The sequence below is a fragment of the Fragaria vesca genome, linkage group LG3 (genome assembly GCF_000184155.1).
Source record: "Fragaria vesca subsp. vesca linkage group LG3, FraVesHawaii_1.0, whole genome shotgun sequence".
Taxonomy (NCBI): Eukaryota; Viridiplantae; Streptophyta; class Magnoliopsida; order Rosales; family Rosaceae; genus Fragaria; species Fragaria vesca.
In genome coordinates, this window is record NC_020493.1 from 5,228,309 (window position 1) to 5,247,734 (window position 19,426).

Here is a 19,426-nt window from a genome sequence, read left to right on the forward strand (position 1 = left end):
GTTTCTGACCATAGTACCCCTTTTTTTCTTTCTTATTTACTGCTCTATGCTTTCAGTATGTGCTATCGTAGATGGCATTTTCGGAAAGTTGCATGAGGTTTATGATAAATGTTTAAGCGTTTAGATACGAGGAGACCGAGATTTAAGGCTTAGATTTTAACGGAAATTGAAAATCTTATTGACGACCGACTTGATGCTCAAGAAACTCCAAGGCTTTATTCCCCTGTATATATAGGCCGCTATATCTCCTTTCTTCATAGAATACTTCTTCATTCTAAGCATCAACCACATCTAAACATCATGTCGTCTCAGGCTGCATCTGCCCAAGTAAGTAGTTCGGTTATCTTTGTAAAAATTCCGGGAAAATTAGTGTGTGATGAATCTCTATAGATTGATTGAAAGTTTGAGGTTTTGAATCTTTATAATGAATATACTCCGAATCGTAATATTTGTGAGCTTCACTAGAGATCTTTTTGTTTTGTATACTATACCGCTACCCTAAATATCAACATACTAGAGATCTTTTTTTGTTTTGTATTCTGAATTTCTGATCGATGCCCTAAATATCGATTTCTATATACGTTGTTTTGGTTGCCACGAATTCTTCATACGTTTACAGTTATGTGACACTACCATGTTGATTACTGAATCGAGGCTGGTTTTTTCTTCATTAATTCATTTTTTTTTCCGATCTGGTTGATGATGCCATCTGTTTGTTTTATGTTCTTGAGAAAACTAATCGAAGATAATGTAATTTTTGTTTTTGCAGTTAAACCATGTTCCATCACCTCAACAAAACGAGTTCGCTGATGATGAACCTCTGCCGTCCACCACACCTGCCGCTCAACCTTTGGGACCTCGGAAGGTAACAATCAAGACTCATACAGAGACCACTTCTATCCCTGCCGCTGATTCACGCCCACAATATCCTGCACTAGTCAGCATTTGCGCACCACCCCTTGAAGATCCTGATGGCGAAGGCCGTACACCCATTGACCTTGTTACAGTTCTGGACGTAAGCGGCAGCATGCAAGGCCAAAAGCTTGAACTTGTCAAGCAAGCTGTCAAATTTGTCATCGAAAACTTGGGGTCGTCAGATAGACTTTCTATAGTATCTTTTTCATCAACTGCTAGAACAGAATTTCCTCTCAGAAGAATGTCTGCTGACGGCCGTGAAGATGCCATCCGAGCCATTAACTCTCTCAGAACAGAGGACATGACCAATATTGCAGCAGGTCTCAAGATAGGAGCTCAGATCCTAAAAGGACGAAGGGAAAAGAACCCAGTTGCTAGCATCATCCTCTTATCTGATGGCCATGATAACCTTTCAAGTGTACCAGAAATGTTGAACAATTTGCCTTCTCCAATTCCTCCTCGCAATAACATGAAAGAGGAAATTCCAGTCCACACATTTGGATTTGGCAACGACCATGATCCATATAGCATGCATGCTATATCTGATGCATCAGGGGGTACCTTTTCATACATTGAATCAGTTGGCATGATACAAGATGGTTTCGCTTTGTGCATCGGTGGTCTTCTCAGTGTAGTGGCTCAAGAAGTTCGCCTCACGGTAAAGTCAGCTTCAAGTGGCGTGAAGATTGTATCGATACCATCGGGGAGACATGTGAATGAGGTTTCGGATGAGGGTCAGCAAGGTGTTGTTCATGTCGGAAATATGTACGCAGAAGAGGTGAAACAATTTCTGGTCTACCTCTCAGTTCCTCCATCCTCAGCTTCGGACAGTAAGACACCATTGTTAGACTTGTCATGCTCGTACAAAGATCCAGCTTCTGATGAGTTGATCCAGGTTCAAGGTGAAAGAGTAGAGATATCAAGACCTCAGTTTTGTTCTCCAGCTGAAGTGGCAGTGTCTTTGGAGGTTGATCGTCAGAGGAATAGACTTTTGGTGGCAGATGCCATTGGAGAGGCACAAAGGTTGGCTGAAATGGGAAATCTGGAGGGTGCACGCGAGGTTCTGACTCACCGAAGAAAAACTCTGTTGGCATCAGCAGCAGCCCTAGGTGGGGATAGTCTTAGCAAATTGCTTGAAACTGAGCTCAGAGAAGTGAGGGATCGGATGAAAAGTAGGGAAATGTACGAGTACGTAGGGCGTGCTTACGCTTGTGCAGGAATGAGTTCACATTCATTGCAGAGGGCCTCAGCTAGGGGTAACGCTAGAGGCTCGTGTCTCGCTGCCGGTTTAAAATTAGCTGCCAAAACTGGCTGCTTTGTTTATTCTAGGGGTCGTAGCGCCGGTGCTCATGGTGGCGGTGTTCGTAGTGGCGGTGGTCGTGGTTCCCGCGGTGGTCTTGGTTCCCGTGGCAGCTTTGGTGCCAGTGGACGTGGTTTCCGTGGTCGTGGAGCGGCTGGTCGTGGTGCCTATAGAAGTATGCTATTTAATGATGCTTCGTTACACGGTGACGAAGATGAAGCCGAGGATTGTGAGGCTGATCACCTCGTTGGTGCTTTTGAAACACCCGCTATGATTAGAATGGTGCAGAAATCACAGAAGAGGAATCGATCTACATGAGTAGCTACCTTGATGAGTTCAATTTGTTTTCACATTAGTAATATTTCCAACAGTGGTAGGCTAGCTAGTAGCCTTCAGGCTGGTTGTTCGTTCAGTGAAACAACCATGATTTTGATTTTGTTTGGTTTAGGGTTTTCATTTGGATTATTATGAGTATTAGTTAGAATTTGCAATTAGATTCTGATCGAGTCATCGAGATGGTGTAATTGCTTGCATTCTATTTATACTATATATCTTTCATCCTTCGTGAGTTTAGCTAGGCTAATTTGCCAGCATCATACTGTTTGAATCTAAATTTTTGGGCAGAAACACCATCTAACATCAGCTACCAAAAAAATAATATTAATGTTTTTGGTGGGTACATGCTGATCATTTTGATATAGCATTTCCATGTAATTGCGGATATTGCAGCAGTGCTAAAAAACACATATGGATGCATGATTGTTTAGAAATCATCCTTTTCCATAAACGATTTGAACCTACTTCTTAATGGTTATTTGCATATCATCCTTTTCCATAAAAAGTAGTTTGAACCTACTTCTTAATGGTTAGTTTTTCTCATGGTAAATATGAAGTCTTTCAAAATGTACGTTTTGTCAAGTAAGTGTGACATGTCTATCATGATAATCGACATATCACTGATTTCTATCCGAGCGGTGTTTTTGTAAATCGATCATTAAGAGTTCCAATTATAAACTTCACTCACGAAATTTTTTATATATTATAGATTCCTACGTGATCATGAACCACAATATATTTTAGAAAGAAAATGCAAATACAAACAGTTTTAATTTTTCAAAGTTCCAAGCGTTGTGTTAAGTAATCGGTTGCGAACCATCACATGTGCTCTACTTGGTAAGAGCGTCGCCTAAAACATCATATATCTAACCAAGCAATAACTTTGAAACTTTACAAAAAAAAAAAAAAAAAGCAATAACTTTGAAAATTTTTGATTATAATTGGATTAAGGGGGTATTTGGTAATATCAAAGAATTAGTGCTTACTGCTGGTATATGGGCTTCAGTGTTCGATCCAAAATAACGCACACTGATGGGTAATATGGGCTTGAAGAATACGAGCTCATCCTCATCGGAGACCTCACCGGCGTCTCTCAGTTTCTAAGCTCTCGCCGCTCCGAGGTTAGTTTTATACCTTATCAGTCGGTCGGCACTTTCTTTTTGCTTTGGAAAATCTTTTGTCTGATCCATATATAAAATACCTGTGAATATGATTGATCAAGTTTTCGTTCGTTGTTGTTTGTATTATATCATATCTTCATTTTGCTGCGGCTGAAGTTTTCGCTATGAAAACAAGGGAGGCTTCTATATCATATGTACATACGCTCTGTTTTTCTCGCAAAGATTAAGAATGTCTCTTTCAGTTGACAGATGTATAGTTGAGAATTGGGGAATTAAGCTTATTCGGTTGATTATTATTGTTTGCATTGTTATTTTAATGGGAGATTACTTCTATGGGAAATGATCATAACTTGGGGGTTAAGGAAATTAAGGGTATCTGTTCTCCTATATAAAGGTTCATTCTTCAAAGAATTAGTATAATACTTTTTGAGGATGCAGTTTTGAGTTTTCTTTGTTCTGACAATTTTAGCTGATAACAAATCGCATAGACTTGTTCTGTCTTCCTGGTGTTTGGTGTTTAAGCACTTGTTTGATCATTCCAAGCATGGATCCGTTTGATGCTGCATCTTATCAAGTCAGTAATTTTAAGATTTTTAGGATTGAAGTTTTTGTATGAGAAATATATAACAATTTAGTATTGCAAGGCTTTTTATCTTTTAGGATGAGGTACAAAAGAAATCCCCTTTTGTATGTATATAGATTTGTGCTTTAGTTGACAACATTATCCTCTGCCTTCTTTATACTACCTTCTAGCCATATTTAGTTCATTTAGTAATTTGTTCATTTTGGGACATTCTTATGTCTTGTGATTAGTAAACAAGGTTCTAAACAGTACTATGTTTTGGTTGCGACTTTTGAAGCTTGATTGAATTATAAACTAACTATTTGAGTGGTAAAATTCCTCTGGTTTTGTCGGGATGTCATAAAGTTAGTTTCTACATTCAATGTGGTTAATGAATCCTTTTCTTTGTGTTTCCTGGGAAACCCTCCAAATAGTTGTGTGTATGTGTTTAAACAGCCTTTTAGATTTCTGTTATTGATTAAGTTTTATTGGTTTCGCCTTCTGATAGCTAACTGAATATTGTTGTTTTCCCATACAGCACAATTGTGGCATTTGCAGGAGTAGCCTGACAACAGAGCAAGGCCAAGCCATCTACACTGCTGAGTGCTCGCATTGCTTCCACTACCCTTGTATAGCCAACAATGTCCAGCTTGGAAATCTTTGCTGCCCAATCTGCCGAGCAAAGTGGAACAAGGATAATGTGCCTTTCCAAGTTCCTCCTCCTCAAAACAATAACTTGGGTGCAATCCCTCTTCTCCTTCCATTCCGATCGCAGCTACAACCCCATGTGTATTTTCCTCAGGACCAATGCATGCAGGAACCTAAGTATCCTCCTGAGCCACCTATCTTCTCAGACGATGAACCTCTCCCATCGTCCACCTCATCCATTCAATCCTGTGCGCCACAGAATATAACGGTTAAGACTCATAAAGAGTTGCCTGCTATCTCTGCTGCAGAATCAAACCCAAATTTTCCTGTCCTTGTCAGCATTCGTGCACCGCCCCTTCCGGATTCTGAGAGCCATGGTCGTACGCCAATTGACCTTGTAACAGTTCTAGACGTAAGTGGCAGCATGAGCGGCACAAAGCTTTCCCTTCTCAAGCAAGCTGTCACATTTATCATAGAAAATTTGGGGCCTTTGGATAGACTTTCAATAGTTTCTTTCTCATCAAGTTCTAGAAGAGTCTTTCCGCTCCAAAGAATGACTGTTGATGGCCGTGAAAGTGCCATTCTAGCCATTCAGTCTCTTCGAGCAGATGGTGGAACTAAGATTGCAGAAGGGCTCAAGAAAGGAACTAAGGTCCTTGAAGATCGAAGAGAAAGAAACCCAGTTTCTAGCATCATTCTCTTATCCGATGGCAAAGATACATACAATAGAAGTGCAAACCAACTGTTGAATAAATTGCCTGCTTCAATTCGTTCTAGTGACATGCAACAGGATATCCCAGTTCACGCATTTGGATTTGGCTACGACCATGATCCCAACATTATGCACGCTATATCTGATGTGTCAGGTGGCACCTTTTCGTTCATTGAATCAGTTGAAATGATACAAGACTCCTTTGCTCTGTGTATTGGTGGTCTTCTAAGTGTTGTGGCTCAGGAAGTTCGTCTAACAGTAAGGTCAGCATCGCCTGGGGTGAAGATTTTAGCAATACCATCAGGGAGACATGTAAATGAGATATCTGATGAGGGTCAGCAAGGTGTTGTTCATGTTGGAAATATGTATGCAGAAGAGGACAAACAATTTCTGGTGTACCTAACAGTTCCAGAATTGGCAGCTGCACATACTAATACGTCATTATTAGAGGTTTTTTGCATGTACAAAGATCTAGCTTCAAATGAGTTGATGCAGGTACAAGGTGAGAAAATAGAGATACTGAGACCTGAGTTTTGTTCCCCTGCTGAAAAGACAGTGTCTTTGGAGGTTGATCGGCAGCGCAACAGAATTTTGGTGGCTGAAGCTATAGCTGAGGCACAGAGGTTGGCTGAGATTGGAAATCTGGAGGGTGCACAGGCTCTTTTGGCTCAACGGAAAGAATTTCTCTCAACTTCTCCGGCATCCCAAGCTGGGGATTATCACAGTAATTTGTTTGAACAAGAGCTTAGAGAAATGATGGATAGAATGGCAAGTATGAAGTTGTATAAAAGAAGTGGGCGTGCTTATGCTCTCTCAGGACTCAGTTCCCATAAGTTGCAAAGGGCCACAGCTAGGGGTGACACAGGATTCTCAGGTTGCAGGGTTGTCCAAAAGGGGAGTTTTGGAGCTCGCAGAGCTGCCGAATCAGGTGCTGCTACAGGTGAATCACCTGCTGCTGTTGGTGTTTTTGAAACACCTGCTATGCTCAGAATGGTAGAAAAATCACAGAAGAGGAATCAATCTGAGCCACACCAAGTCTAACTCCACTTCCTTGGCACTGGTAACAATTCTGGCAGAAGTAGCCTTCAGCCTGCTTGTTTAAATCTGGTCTAGTATGTGTGTGTGATTTTGTATAGTATGTTCTTTTGTGCTGTTTGTGTGTTGCTCCTTTGCTATTTGCTCTCTGTAGCTAGCTTCTAATAAGATCAGAATATATCCTGCTGTAAGTAGAAGATTGTGGATTTTTCTTGAAATTTATATACTGAAGCTTCCCCTTTGGAATATCATGGGTTGTTATTCTCAAGCTTCCCCTACAGGCTACAGGCCCTTAACATTCATCATAGGATTTTTTATTTTTTTTATTGACTATTTTCTTAAGAGCTTCCTAGGCTCATAGACTCTTACCATACCCAGCCCCATGTAGTAGTTACATTCACACTTTTTAGACTGATGTAAAACCAAATGGGATTTTGACATATATCAAGAATGTAGTCCAATGATTTTGAACATATCAACGTGGTATTCCATTATTAGTAATATGTGACAGAACCTCTGTGCTAAAGTACATCTAAAATATCAAATCTAACAAGTAACCACTAACAAGTTAGGAAATTTGGTCAGTATTAATGGGTATATGGGCTTCACAGTATATACAGTAATGGGTTAAACCATCAAAGTATGATCTTCTCTCTCAATTTAGAATCTCTCCCAGCTCCTTAATTTCACTGATAAAGAAAACGGGAAGTTTTTACAAACAAAACTTTACCTCCTTCCAAGCTGAAAGATTCAGAATTGACCCTTTTTCAAGAACCTAGATCGATCAGTTCAAAAAATAAAGAATTGGGCTTTTTGAGATGATTCAGAAATGCAAAACCAGAGACATTGTGGTTATCTGAGAACTGAAAACCCAGAAGAGATCAGGAAATACATAATATCTACCCATCAACTCATCAAGGTCAGTCTTATCCCTTCATTATTACTGTGATTATTGTCATTGCTTTTGTCCTTTGGAACATCACTTTCTTTGTTCATATAGAAATATGATTGATCAACTTTTCCGTCGTTCTTGTTTGTATAAAATCATGTTTTCATTTTGTTGTTTCTGAAGGTGTTGTGTTTTACCTATGAAAAACTTGGAGGCACCTGCCAGTTGTTTCAACTTAGGAACCCATCATCACATTTTGACGAAGATACCCCTCGCTCTGCATCTCATTTACAGTTCATATGCTATGGTTTCTTACAAAGGTTAAGAACATCTCTTTCAGTTTGCGTATGTATTGACGTATAGTTAAGAAATTGGTAAGTAGGCTCAATTGGTTTATTGTTATATTTTACATTTTTAGTATAATCGACGATGATTGCTATGCAAATTGATCATATCTTGGGGGTGAAGGAAACTCTCAAAGCCTCACATATAAAGACTCATTTCTTCAAAGAATACAATACCTTGTGAAGCTGAATGTTTCCTTAGCTCTACAAAACTCTTGCTGATAATCACAATCCTTATTCTCTATTCTAGTGGTTGGTGCTTAAAGGGTTGTTAGACCACTCCAAACATGAATTCAACTGAGGCTGCATCTGATCAAGTCAGTAACTGTGAGATATTTTGGGTCAAAATTTTGGTATCTACTAGGAATATTGTTAAAGAACCGATCTTTTATCTCTCACTCCGTTAGAGAGACTGAATTCTATAGGTTAAGCCGTTAAGGTTTTACAAATGTTATAAATCATTCGTTTAGTCTTGTGAGGTTTCTGAAATTTTTATGTGAAGTTTTCTGGGATTTTTATAAACAAACCATGTAGTATTATTGCAAGGCTTTTCCACAATAGAATTCTCTTTTCAAACATATCGGTTTTCTTATACTACATTCCAGCCATACCTATTTGGAAATCTGTTCTTAGTTTGAGGTACTTTTTTGCCTTGGAATTAATGTATTTTTTCTAAATAATACTTTGTTTATTGCAGTGTATTTACAGTTTTGCTTAAATAGCTCACAATATTATCACACCTTCTCATGTTGCCAATATATGCTTCTAGTTAATCATGACTTGTGAATCTTGACAGAATTAAGGGCTTAAGGCTAGTCATTTACATGGTAAATTCCTTTGTTTTTGTAGGGATGTCGCAAAGTTAATGTGTTCATTCTATGTCGTTGATGAAGCCTTTTGTTTTGTGTTATTCATGAGATGTGAACAGCTTTTAAATTTTTGTTTTTGAGTACATTTTACTGGTCTGGCATTCTGATGACCGATTGATTGTTCTATTAACTTGTTGTTTTCCAATACAGAACAATTGTGGCATTTGTAGGAGTGGCCTGGCAAGAGTGCCAAGTGAAGGCATCTTCACTGCTGAGTGCTCGCACATTTTCCACTACTATTGCATTCTCAACAATGCCAAGCTTGGGAATCTTCACTGCCCTGTCTGCCAAGCGAAGTGGAATAAGGATAATGTACCTTTCCAGGTTCCCCCTCCTCAGAACAACAACATGGGCACTCACTTCCCATCGCAGCAGCCAACCCGTTGGTGTTATCCACAGCACCAGTACATGCAGGAACCTCCTGAGCCACTTACCTTTTCTGACGATGAACCTCTCCCACAGTGCACCTCATCCATTCAATCCTCTGCCCCTCAGAATATAACAGTTAAGACTCATACAGAGTCCTCTGCAATCTCTTGTGCAGAATCAATCCCAAATTTTCCTGTACTTGTCAGCATTCTTGCACCGCCCCTTCAGGATTCTGAGGGCCATGGTCGTACTCCCATTGATCTGGTAACAGTTCTAGATGTAAGTGGCAGCATGGAAGGCACAAAGCTTTCCCTTCTCAAGCAAGCTGTCAGATTTGTCATAGAAAACTTGGGGCCTTCGGATAGACTTTCTATAGTTTTGTTCTCATCAAGTTCTAGAAGAGTCTTTCCTCTGCAGAGAATGACAGTTGATGGCCGTGAAAGTGCCGTTATAGCCATTGAGTCTCTTAGAGCAGATGGTGGAACAAACATTGCAGAAGGACTCAGGAAAGGATCTAAAGTCCTTGAAGATCGAAGGGAAAGAAATCCAGTTTCCAGTATCATCCTCTTATCTGATGGCAAAGATACCTACAATATAACTGCAAATCGACTGTTAAACCAGTTGCCTAATTCGATTCGTTCTAGTGACATGCAACAAGAAATCCCAGTCCACACATTTGGATTTGGCTACGACCATGATCCCAACATTATGCATGCTATATCTGATGTGTCAGGTGGCACCTTTTCGTTCATTGAATCAGTTGGAATGATACAAGATTCCTTTGCTCTGTGTATTGGTGGTCTTCTCAGTGTTGTGGCTCAGGAAGTTCGCCTGACACTAAGGTCAGCATCGCCTGGGGTGAAGATATTAGCAATACCGTCAGGGAGACACGTGAATGAGATTTTTGATGAGGGTCAGCAAGGTGTTATTCATGTTGGAAATATGTATGCTGAAGAGCAGAAACAATTTCTGGTCTACCTCTTTGTTCCAGAATCCTCAGCTCCTCATACTAAGACGTCGTTGTTAGAGGTGTTGTGCATGTACAAAGATCTAGCTTCAAATGAGTTCATCCAGGTGCAAGGTGAGAAAATAGAGATACTGAGACCTGAGGTTTGTTCCCCTGCTGAAAAGACAGTGTCTTTGGAGGTTGATCGGCAGCGCAACAGAATTTTGGTGGCGGAAGCTATTGCTGAGGCACAAAGGTTGGCTGAGATGGGAAATCTGGAGGCTGCACAGGCTCTTTTGGCTCAACGGAAAGAAATGCTCTTAACATCTCCAGCATCCCAAGCTGGGGATTATCACAGTAATTTGTTTGAAACTGAGCTTAGAGAAGTCATGGAAAGAATGGCAAGTATGAAGTTGTATAAACAAACCGGGCGTGCTTATTCTCTTGCAGTAAACAGTTCCCATATGTCACAAAGGGCCAGTACTAGGGGTGACGCAAGTGCCTCCTGTCTCAATGCAGGTTCAGTTGGGGGCAGGAGGAGGGGCCTCCGTAGTCGCAGTTCCTATACGGCTCTCAATGCTGCTCCGGGTGAATTCCATCAACCACTTGCCTCGGCTCTTAATGCTGCTCCAGGTGAATTGCATCAACCATCTGTCGCGGTTGGTGTTTTCGAGACGCCTGCTATGGTCAGAATGGTACGAAGATCACAGAATAGAAATCAACCTGGACCATATTACGTCTAAGCTCCACCTCGTTTTAGCACTAGTAATAATTCTGGTAGAAGTTGTCTTCAACCTGGCGTGTGTGAAAATTTCGTAAATAGTTCAAGACTTCAAGTTATAATGCCTCCTGTTTCTGCAGTTCGGATTAGCTTTGTCTTATTAGCTTCATGTATTGATTTCGATCATAACATGTGCAATGTGACATTCTACAAGGGAATTCTTACAATTCCACCAATAATATATAGTTCAACAGAATGGAGAATTCTGAAAGAACTTATTAGATTGTTCAGACCTATATAGTATATCTGAGACATTGTTATGGAATGATTGGCTTCAGTGGGATGATCACAGTTAGCTGACTTCGGTTGCTAAGATCTATTGGTAGCTCAGTTGCACGGACACGGCGACACGACCCGGCACGACACGGCGACATGACAAAACTCAAAATTTGAGTTTCCGACACGGCTTGAACACGGCATTTTTAATAAATAAAAAAGATACTATAATATAATTATACTCAAAATTTCATATAATTATACAGGAAATAAGGAACCCATCGATTAATTACTTCGTCATTTTCTTCGTCTGCGATGTTTCCTGACTTTCCTGCGACTACGCGACGGGCCTCTACTGCGCCCATTTATTTATTTATTTTTATGTTTTTTGAAGTGATAAAAACTGACGTGGCGTGTCATAAATAGACGTGTTAGGCCGGTCAACGTGTCGGAAAAGTCAACGTGTCGAAAAAGTCAACATGGTGACGTGTCGGACACGTTTTTTGCCGTATCGGGTACGTATCAGCGTGTCGAGAGTGTCGGACACTCGGACGTGAAATATAAGTTGGTACTAATTACATACACACAGTTACAGTTCCACGTACGTCGAACAACTTTTAATTTGCCAAGTTCCTCCTCCTAGTTTAGCACTTGAAACTAGAAAAGGAAACTGGATGTGAAACATTCTGCCTGTATTATCATTATTCATTTTAAATCTTATCAACTTCAACTAGCATTCAATAATAATCATCCTTGTTACAAAGGTCAAAATGCACTGCTATTCCCAACACTTCGAACCTCGTCACTTAATTTTTCTTATTCCAGTTACTGATAGTCGAACATAGTGCTTCTTTTACTGTGAGGCATTTGATCCATGAAAGGTTTTAGGCCGGGTTAGCCAAAGTAACGAAAATGCACCAAAGATGCCCAAACTGATCTTATTTGTCTCCCAGTTCAGAAGCGGCGGCGACGGTGTGGGGTTTGGGGTGGAGCAGAGGCCTTCCGTGGCGCATTGCATTGCCAAGGACATAAACTCGTTGCGCGCTCTTGTTGTTTATGCAAATTACTAAACATTAGAGTTGAAAAATTAGTATTGTCCCTAAGTTTCCGGTGTATTTACAAACGCGTTTCGGGGCGTTTCCAACATGTTTCCGGGCGTCCCCAACGTGTTTCCGGGTGTCCCCAACGAGTTTTCGGCGTTTCTCAGACCAGTTTCATAACCTCCAAACCACCTTGTACGCGCTGATATGGTTGAAAATGGCCAAAGACGGCCGGAGAAGGCCGGAAACGGTCAGAAATGTATCCGTAAATAAACCGGAAAATTCGGGGCAATAATGACTTTAGGCTGTTTCAGCTTTCTTTTATTTTCTTCTAAGAGGCGAAAGGTCAGTATTACCCCCACATATTCATTCTATTTACAGACGTGTTTCCAAGCGTTTCTGACGTGTTTTCGGGCGTCTTCAACAAGTTTCCGACCTTTCCAACACCAAATTCTTAATTTTCTAGCCACCTTATACGCATATTATGGCCGGAAATGGTCAGAGAAGGCTGGAAACGTATCCGTAAATAAACCGGAAAACTTGGGGCAATAATGAATTTTGGATGTTTCAACTATCTTTTATTTTTCTTAGAGGCGAAAAGTTATTATTACCCCCGCGTATCATGTGTATTTATGGACGCGTTTTCGAGCGTTTCCGACGCGTTTCTAACGAGTTTCCGATGTTTCTGAAACTATTTACTCAAACTTCAAGCCCCTTTTTTTACGAGTTGTTCTGCCAGGAAAATTTTTAGAGATGGTCGGAGAATGTTGAAAATGGCTGAAACCATATCCGTAAATAATCCGGAAACCAGGGGGCAATACTGACTTTCGGCTGTTTTAGCTTTCTTTTATTTTTCTTCTTAGACACTAAAAGTCAGTATCACCCCCATGTATCCTGTGTATTTACGGACTTGTTTTCATGCGTTTCCGACACGTTTCCGGGCGTCTCCGGCGTTTTCGAGACCAGTTTCTTAACCTTCAAGCCACCTTGAATGTGCTGTTATGCTCGGAAATGGCCAGAGATGGCCGGAGAAGGTCGGAAACGGCCGAAATCATATCTGTAAATAAATTGGAAACTTGGGGCAATAATGACTTTTCGGCTGTTTTTTTTCCAACTTTCTTATATTTTTCTTCTTTGAGACGAAAAGTCAATATTACTCCCGCGTATCCGGTTTATTTATAGATGCGTTTCCCAGCGGCTCATACACGTTTCTGGCGTTTTCGAGACCAGCTTCTTAACCTGCAAAACACCGTGTACACGCTGATATGTCCAGAAGTTTCCGAAGTTAGCCGAAGAAGGCCGGAAACGACAGGGGAACTTACCAGTAAATAATCCGGATAAATGAGGGTATTACTGACTTTTTGTCTTGAAGAAAATAGAAAATAAAATCAAGCTGAATCCCACACAAACCTGTGCAGACATGATGAGATTCCCAAGGTACTACTACCTTCATATCGTCCCATGATAATTCAAGCTCAAATGCTAGCTATTGTTTTGAGTTCAGAAATTGATGTTCTGTATCTATATAATTATATATCTCTACAACATATCCAAAATTTACAAAAAAACAAAGCATAAAAGACTAACAGCACAATAGAATATCAAGTCTTTGATCATCTGTTGATAGCCAATAAAATACTAGCTGGAGATACGGCTTAGCTCCACCTTCCTGCACTCACTGCTTGGCTTCTGCGATTGATGATCACTTGCACTTTAAAGTTTTGACTATTTTGGTAGACAGATCAAATGCTATGGTGCAGTCCATTGCTGCATTCTTATTTTTCTTCATTATGAGCACCAATTCGACTTTTCCTTTCAATTGAACTTGGTTGCTCAATTAGTCAACACCCCACTGCTCAATTCACTGATGAGTACAGTGCATTAGTATTCACAGTTGATAAAGTACACCCCACTGCTCAATTCACTAATGAGTGTAGTGTAGAACTACTCAGCACGGCAGTGCATTAGTATTCACAGTTGATAAAGTAATCTGGGGTTCACATCTAAAATCAATTGTTAATGGGTAGAGTGGCTCAAACCCTTATAAACTCACAGACAATATCTCATATTCCTGATGTGGGATTCATATCTCAACACGCCCCCGCACGTGTGGCGAATTTTCAACCCTAACACATGGACAACTATTTGGGGTGACGTGGAGTTCGTGTGGTCATTGGGCTTCACCACGTGGACATGGGTAACCTGCTCTGATACCATGATAAAATAGTATGGGGTTCACATCCAAAACCAATTGACAATGGGTGGAGTGACCCAAACTCTTATAAAACCACAAGCAATGTCTCATAATTCTGATATGAGATTCATATCTCAACAACAGTCACCTCAACATTGATCTTCTTGGTTGAACGCATTTCGGCCTTGCTCTTAGGAATGACAACTTGCCCTATAGTCGTACCTTGGTACAAAAATGTGGCAGTACCTGCATTGAACTTATATGGACCCCAATTTGTGTCCTTGATCCTTACTTGGGTTGTGAACATTGCATCAAATGAAGGTGTTGCAGGGACAGAGTTGAGACTTTGGATGTTGATTTCACCCAACCTGGCCTTGGGGTCTTAACTTTCATCACAGTGAGACCAAATACTGTCATCACTATGATTTGAAACACAATGAAGATACCAATACAAGTAAACAACTTGATTCTCTTCTTGAGCTTGAGCTCATCTTCGGATACCGAAGACTCTCCATCACTTCTTATGTACGTAACTATTTGATGGTGCTATAGGATATGCCTGGCTTCCAGCCATCTCTCAATACAAGTGAGAAGAAGATCTCTGTGCTTTTGTGGTTTGTTTTGAAAAGATGTATGAAGGAAACTATAGGAGATCGATGTTTCTACTGGTGATGATGGAATGAAAGAGTAGAAGTGTGTGTATTTATAGTGTTTGGAGTTCCGGAGAATTTGAATGAGTTACTCAGGGGAATGAGCTTTCCTGGAACATCTTGTATCAGAGTTGCTATTCTAAGTTTCTAACATCAAACGCGTCCAAAGCCAATGGTGGTTGGCTGGAGTACCGTAATTGAGCGCTTTAAAAAAAGCTGCAATCTATTTAGTTATCTTTGTTGTTTGAAACATGTTTCGAGCTCTGCAGACCAAGTGAACTGAAATGTGTCAACTGTCAAGTGTAAAGGTTTGGAGACCTTGTAATGCGTCATTCTGACATGTGATTATTATATATTATATATTACGGTATTGAAAGAAAAATGACTACATGGGCTTAAAAGTCCAATTTAGTAAAATAAAAAAAAAAGTGGCCAAAACGGGCTTTAAAGTATATATAAGATCAATGAGCAGTAAAAGAGGGTTAAAATTGATTGTGTGCGGAAGAAGTTGAAAAAACAAATTCTCACTCCCAAACTTCCAGCTTCTCCTCCGATTCCTCATCACAACAACTCATCGACATCCCTCACAATCCCGAAGCTCTCCAAGGTCAGTTTCTTTCATCCTCTTACTCTTATCACTATCTCTGATTCATACACACGCACTCATAATATATGATCGATCAAGTTTAGAGTCCGTTCTTGTTCTTGCATTATGCTTTTGTTTACATACAAATATCTTTTCTTTTCCTCATTGTCACTCTCTGTGTATAATCTAACATCTCCGTTTCGTCGCCGATGAGAAAACCCGGCGACGCCGAGTAGCTCTTTACAGAGAAACCGCCGTCACTCTTTCCTGGGTCCAAAACACCCTTTCTTTTCTGTCTTATTTAACCTTTATTATGTCATTGGTTTCTCACAACCGTGTAGGGGCAGATCAGGGAAATCTTAAATACCCATGTAATAATGGAAGCCAAAGAAACCCAAAAGGCCAAAAGCTTCCTTTGGCACACAACTTCTTAAGAGATTTTGTTTTGACACACAAATTCTCTCTCTTTTGACGCAGATTTGACCCTGTTGATCGCTCCAACCCTGTTTTCCTATATGGCTACTGCATCTGTTCAAGTAAGTACTATTTTACTTTTTGTCTCTGATTTTTTTGGAGCATCTATGAAGAATTTCGTTGTTGAAGACTTAAAGTTTCAGTCTTTATTGTGAACTTTATGAAGTATATCTTTAAGAGTGTGAGTTTTACTGACTAGGAATGATATGGTTTTGTTTACCACAGGGTTCTGCTGCTGGTGGGCTTGAGGTTCCTGATCAAGTTTTTCTTGGTGGGTTACCATATTACTTTAAGGAAGAACAGATCAGAGAGTTGCTTGAGTCCTTTGGACCCCTTCGCAGTTTTCAGCTAGTGACAGATTTAAGTACACGAATCGACAAAAAGGCTGCCTATTTTGTGTACCAGGATGTTTTGGTTACAGACATTGCTTGTGCAGCTCTGAATGGGATTCAAATGGGTGCCGATACACTGATTGTTAGGCGTGCTAATCATGGTACTGCCAACGAGCAGCCGCAGCCATGTTCTAATCCGCAAGTGAGTAGTTTTGTTACTTTTGGTATAAATGTCAGCATTATCAAGATTCAAGATTGTGAAGTATATAGATTGAGGTCTAAGTATAGATCAGTATTGTACGTTATGCTTGTGAGTTTTTTAATTCTTTCCCATGAAAAATAGACTACGAGTAATGATATAGTTTCGTGAGGTTTTTACGTCTTTGGTATAGAATAAGATAAATAGTAATGCTAACAGCATTTGGAACTCTTTTTTGTTTATACCTTCGCCGACTGGTTGATCTAATTTGTTGTTTTCATGTACAGGAAAGTTGCGGTATTTGCTGGCGTAGCCTGATGATTGGGCAAGGCCGAGCCATCTTCATTGCTGAATGCTCCCATCGTTTCCACTACCCTTGTATTGCCAACAATGTCCAGTATGGAAATCTTCACTGCCCTGTCTGCAGAGCAAAATGGGACAAGACTAATGTACCTTTCCAAGTTTCTCCTCCTAAACGGACCAGGACATCTGTCGTGTCCCCAATGCTGCAGCAACTCCAACATTGGAATTATCCTCACTATCCTGAGTATTCATTTGAGCAGCAACAGCAGGACCCTCCTGAGCCACTTACCTTCGCTGATGATGAACCTCTCCACTCATCGACCTCACCTGTTCAATCCTCTGCCCACCAGAATCTGACAGTTAAGACATATACAGAGTGCTCTGCTATCTCTGCTGCAGAATCTAACTCAAAGTTTCCTGTCCTTGTTAGCATCCGTGCACCACCCCTTAAGGACTGTGAGCGCCATGGTCGTACGCCCATTGACCTTGTAACAGTTCTGGATGTAAGAGCCAGCATGCAAGGCATCAAGCTTAACCTTGTCAAGCGTGCTGTCAAATTTGTCATAGAAAACTTGGGGCCTTTGGACAGACTTTCTATTGTCTCATTCTCATCAACTTCTAAGAGAGTTCTTCCTCTCCAAAGGATGACTGCTGATGGCCGTGAAAGTGCCATACTAGCCGTCGACTCACTTAAAACAGGTCGTGGAGCTGGCATTGCTGAAGCACTCAAGAAAGGATTTAAGGTCCTTGAAGATCGAAGGGAAAAGAACCCAGTTGCTAGCATCATCCTCTTATCCGACGGCAAAGATAGCTACTGTCGAAGCCAAAGCCAAATGTTGAACCAAATGCTCGCTTCAATTTGTGCTAGTGACATTCAACATGAAATCCCAGTCCACACATTTGGATTTGGCAAGAAGCATGATGCAAACATTATGCATGCTATTTCTGATGCATCTGGGGGCACCTTTTCATGCATTGAATCAGTTGGCATGATACAAAATGGTTTTGCTTTGTGCATTGGTGGTCTTCTCAATGTTGTGGCTCAGGAACTTCGCCTCACAGTAAGGTCAGCATCATGTGCGGTGAAGATTGTTTCAATACCATCAGGGAGACATGTCAGCCAGATTTCTGATGAGGGCCAGCAAGGTGTTGTTGATATTGGAAACATATATGCAGAAGAGGAGAAACAGTTTCTGGTCTACCTATCAGTTCTACCCTCGGCTTCACATGTTAAGATGCCATTGTTAGATGTGACATGCGTGTACAAAGATCTTGCTTCAAATGAGTTGATGCAGGTGCAAGGTGAGAGAGTACATATACTGAGACCTGAGGTTTGTTCCCCTGCAGAAAAGGAAGTGTCTTTGGAGGTTGATCGACAGCGGAACAGAATTGGGGTGGCTGAATCTATTGCAGAGGCACAAAGGTTGGCTGAGATGGGAAATCTGGAAGGTGCACGGGCGCTTTTGGCTGAACGAAGAGCAACTGTCCTAGCATCACAAGCAGCTCAAGCTGGGGATGGTCTTACTTTTTCGTTTGAAACTGAGCTTAAAGAAGTCATGGATAGAATGGCTTCTATGAACTTGTACACCTATGCAGGGATGAGCTCTCATTCTCAACAGAGGGCTACAGCTAGGGGTGCCAATGTCCCCAAGATCAAGTATGAGACTCTCGATGCGGCTTACCAAGCTATGGAACATTTCTTCTCATGAGTCTCATCTGGTCCCGTTGGTGGTGGAAGTCAGCGGTCTGCGGTTGTTGGTGCTTTTGAAACACCGGCTATCGCTAAAATCACAGAAGAGCAAGCAATCTGGGAAATAAGTTAGACTTTGCTTGGCACTAGTTATAATACTGAGTTTCTGACAGTAGTTATAAGCTTGAGTGAGGCTGTTGGTTCTTTCTATGGCTTAAACTTTAAACTGTTGTTTGGTTCCTTTTGATGGTAAATTGGCTTCATTGGGATTGATATTAGTAGTAATATAGAAGTTCAATAGAGTCTGGGATTGACAAAGCTGCTCATTGCATAGTTACTTCTTTTGTACAGCTCAGTATACTCAAGTTACTAATTACGTTGTTAATGCCCTCGATTTTCTTTGCGTATTTCTTTGTAACTTCCGAATCTCCAATTTTAGGACTTGCTGACTGTTCTTGATCATCGAAATACTAATGTTTTCTTTTAATTAAAGTGGTTTGTTATAGTTTGTTCAAACTTGTAGCGTTGGAACTCCTTAACTCCCAACTTTTAAACCCGCAAAGTATCTATCATAAAAGACATTAATGCAACATTTACCAGAACATAGAGGTTATTGCATCGTTATTATATATTCATCATTTTTACCTTCATAAGACGAATCACATCCCTGTTTATGAAGATTTTCTTCATACAATCAAAAGATTCTAAATATTTATCAAAAAAAAAAAATTAACCAATCAACTGTATTATAACATGTAGATTGTATGTGATATACATTGTCTCATTAAAATCATATAACTCGAACTTGTTATAAGCAACTCTTATGAGCCTACTTCATATATAAAACAAACCATATTCGAGTTTGCTCAACTCGTAAAGCTCACAAGCGGGTTATATCTAGTCAAATATTGGCTC

General features: G+C 40.5%; 3 protein-coding genes across 3 annotated transcripts; all 3 read left to right on the forward strand.

The window, feature by feature from the left end:
* The first annotated feature begins 300 nt into the window (after nucleotides 1–300).
* On the forward strand, nucleotides 301–2,533 carry LOC101295029. Its single transcript, XM_004295423.1, has 2 exons — nucleotides 301–327; nucleotides 770–2,533. Exons 1-2 carry the CDS (start codon nucleotides 301–303, stop codon nucleotides 2,531–2,533), a joined length of 1,791 nt encoding a protein of 596 aa, XP_004295471.1.
* A 1,683-nt stretch (nucleotides 2,534–4,216) lies between these two features.
* Nucleotides 4,217–10,789, forward strand: LOC101295318. Its single transcript, XM_004295424.1, has 3 exons — nucleotides 4,217–4,246; nucleotides 4,773–6,587; nucleotides 8,882–10,789. Exons 1-3 carry the CDS (start codon nucleotides 4,217–4,219, stop codon nucleotides 10,787–10,789), a joined length of 3,753 nt encoding a protein of 1,250 aa, XP_004295472.1.
* Nucleotides 10,790–16,028: 5,239 nt separating this feature from the next.
* LOC101295609 lies at nucleotides 16,029–18,530 on the forward strand. The gene is made up of 3 exons (XM_004295425.1): nucleotides 16,029–16,049; nucleotides 16,213–16,521; nucleotides 16,806–18,530. The coding sequence occupies exons 1-3, from the start codon at nucleotides 16,029–16,031 to the stop codon at nucleotides 18,528–18,530; spliced, it is 2,055 nt and encodes a 684-aa protein (XP_004295473.1).
* The last annotated feature ends 896 nt before the right edge of the window (nucleotides 18,531–19,426 follow it).

Bases quoted from the DNA above. Each gene is read 5' to 3' on its own strand.
- LOC101295029 (XM_004295423.1), top strand. From the start codon at position 301: ATGTCGTCTCAGGCTGCATCTGCCCAA. The intron at 328-769 runs GTAAGTAGTTCG...TTGTTTTTGCAG, and splicing joins CTCAGGCTGCATCTGCCCAA to TTAAACCATGTTCCATCACC.
- LOC101295318 (XM_004295424.1), top strand. From the start codon at position 4,217: ATGGATCCGTTTGATGCTGCATCTTATCAA. The intron at 4,247-4,772 runs GTCAGTAATTTT...TTTCCCATACAG, and splicing joins TTGATGCTGCATCTTATCAA to CACAATTGTGGCATTTGCAG. The intron at 6,588-8,881 runs GTAGAAAAATCA...TTTCCAATACAG, and splicing joins CACCTGCTATGCTCAGAATG to AACAATTGTGGCATTTGTAG.
- LOC101295609 (XM_004295425.1), top strand. From the start codon at position 16,029: ATGGCTACTGCATCTGTTCAA. The intron at 16,050-16,212 runs GTAAGTACTATT...TGTTTACCACAG, and splicing joins TGGCTACTGCATCTGTTCAA to GGTTCTGCTGCTGGTGGGCT. The intron at 16,522-16,805 runs GTGAGTAGTTTT...TTTCATGTACAG, and splicing joins AGCCATGTTCTAATCCGCAA to GAAAGTTGCGGTATTTGCTG.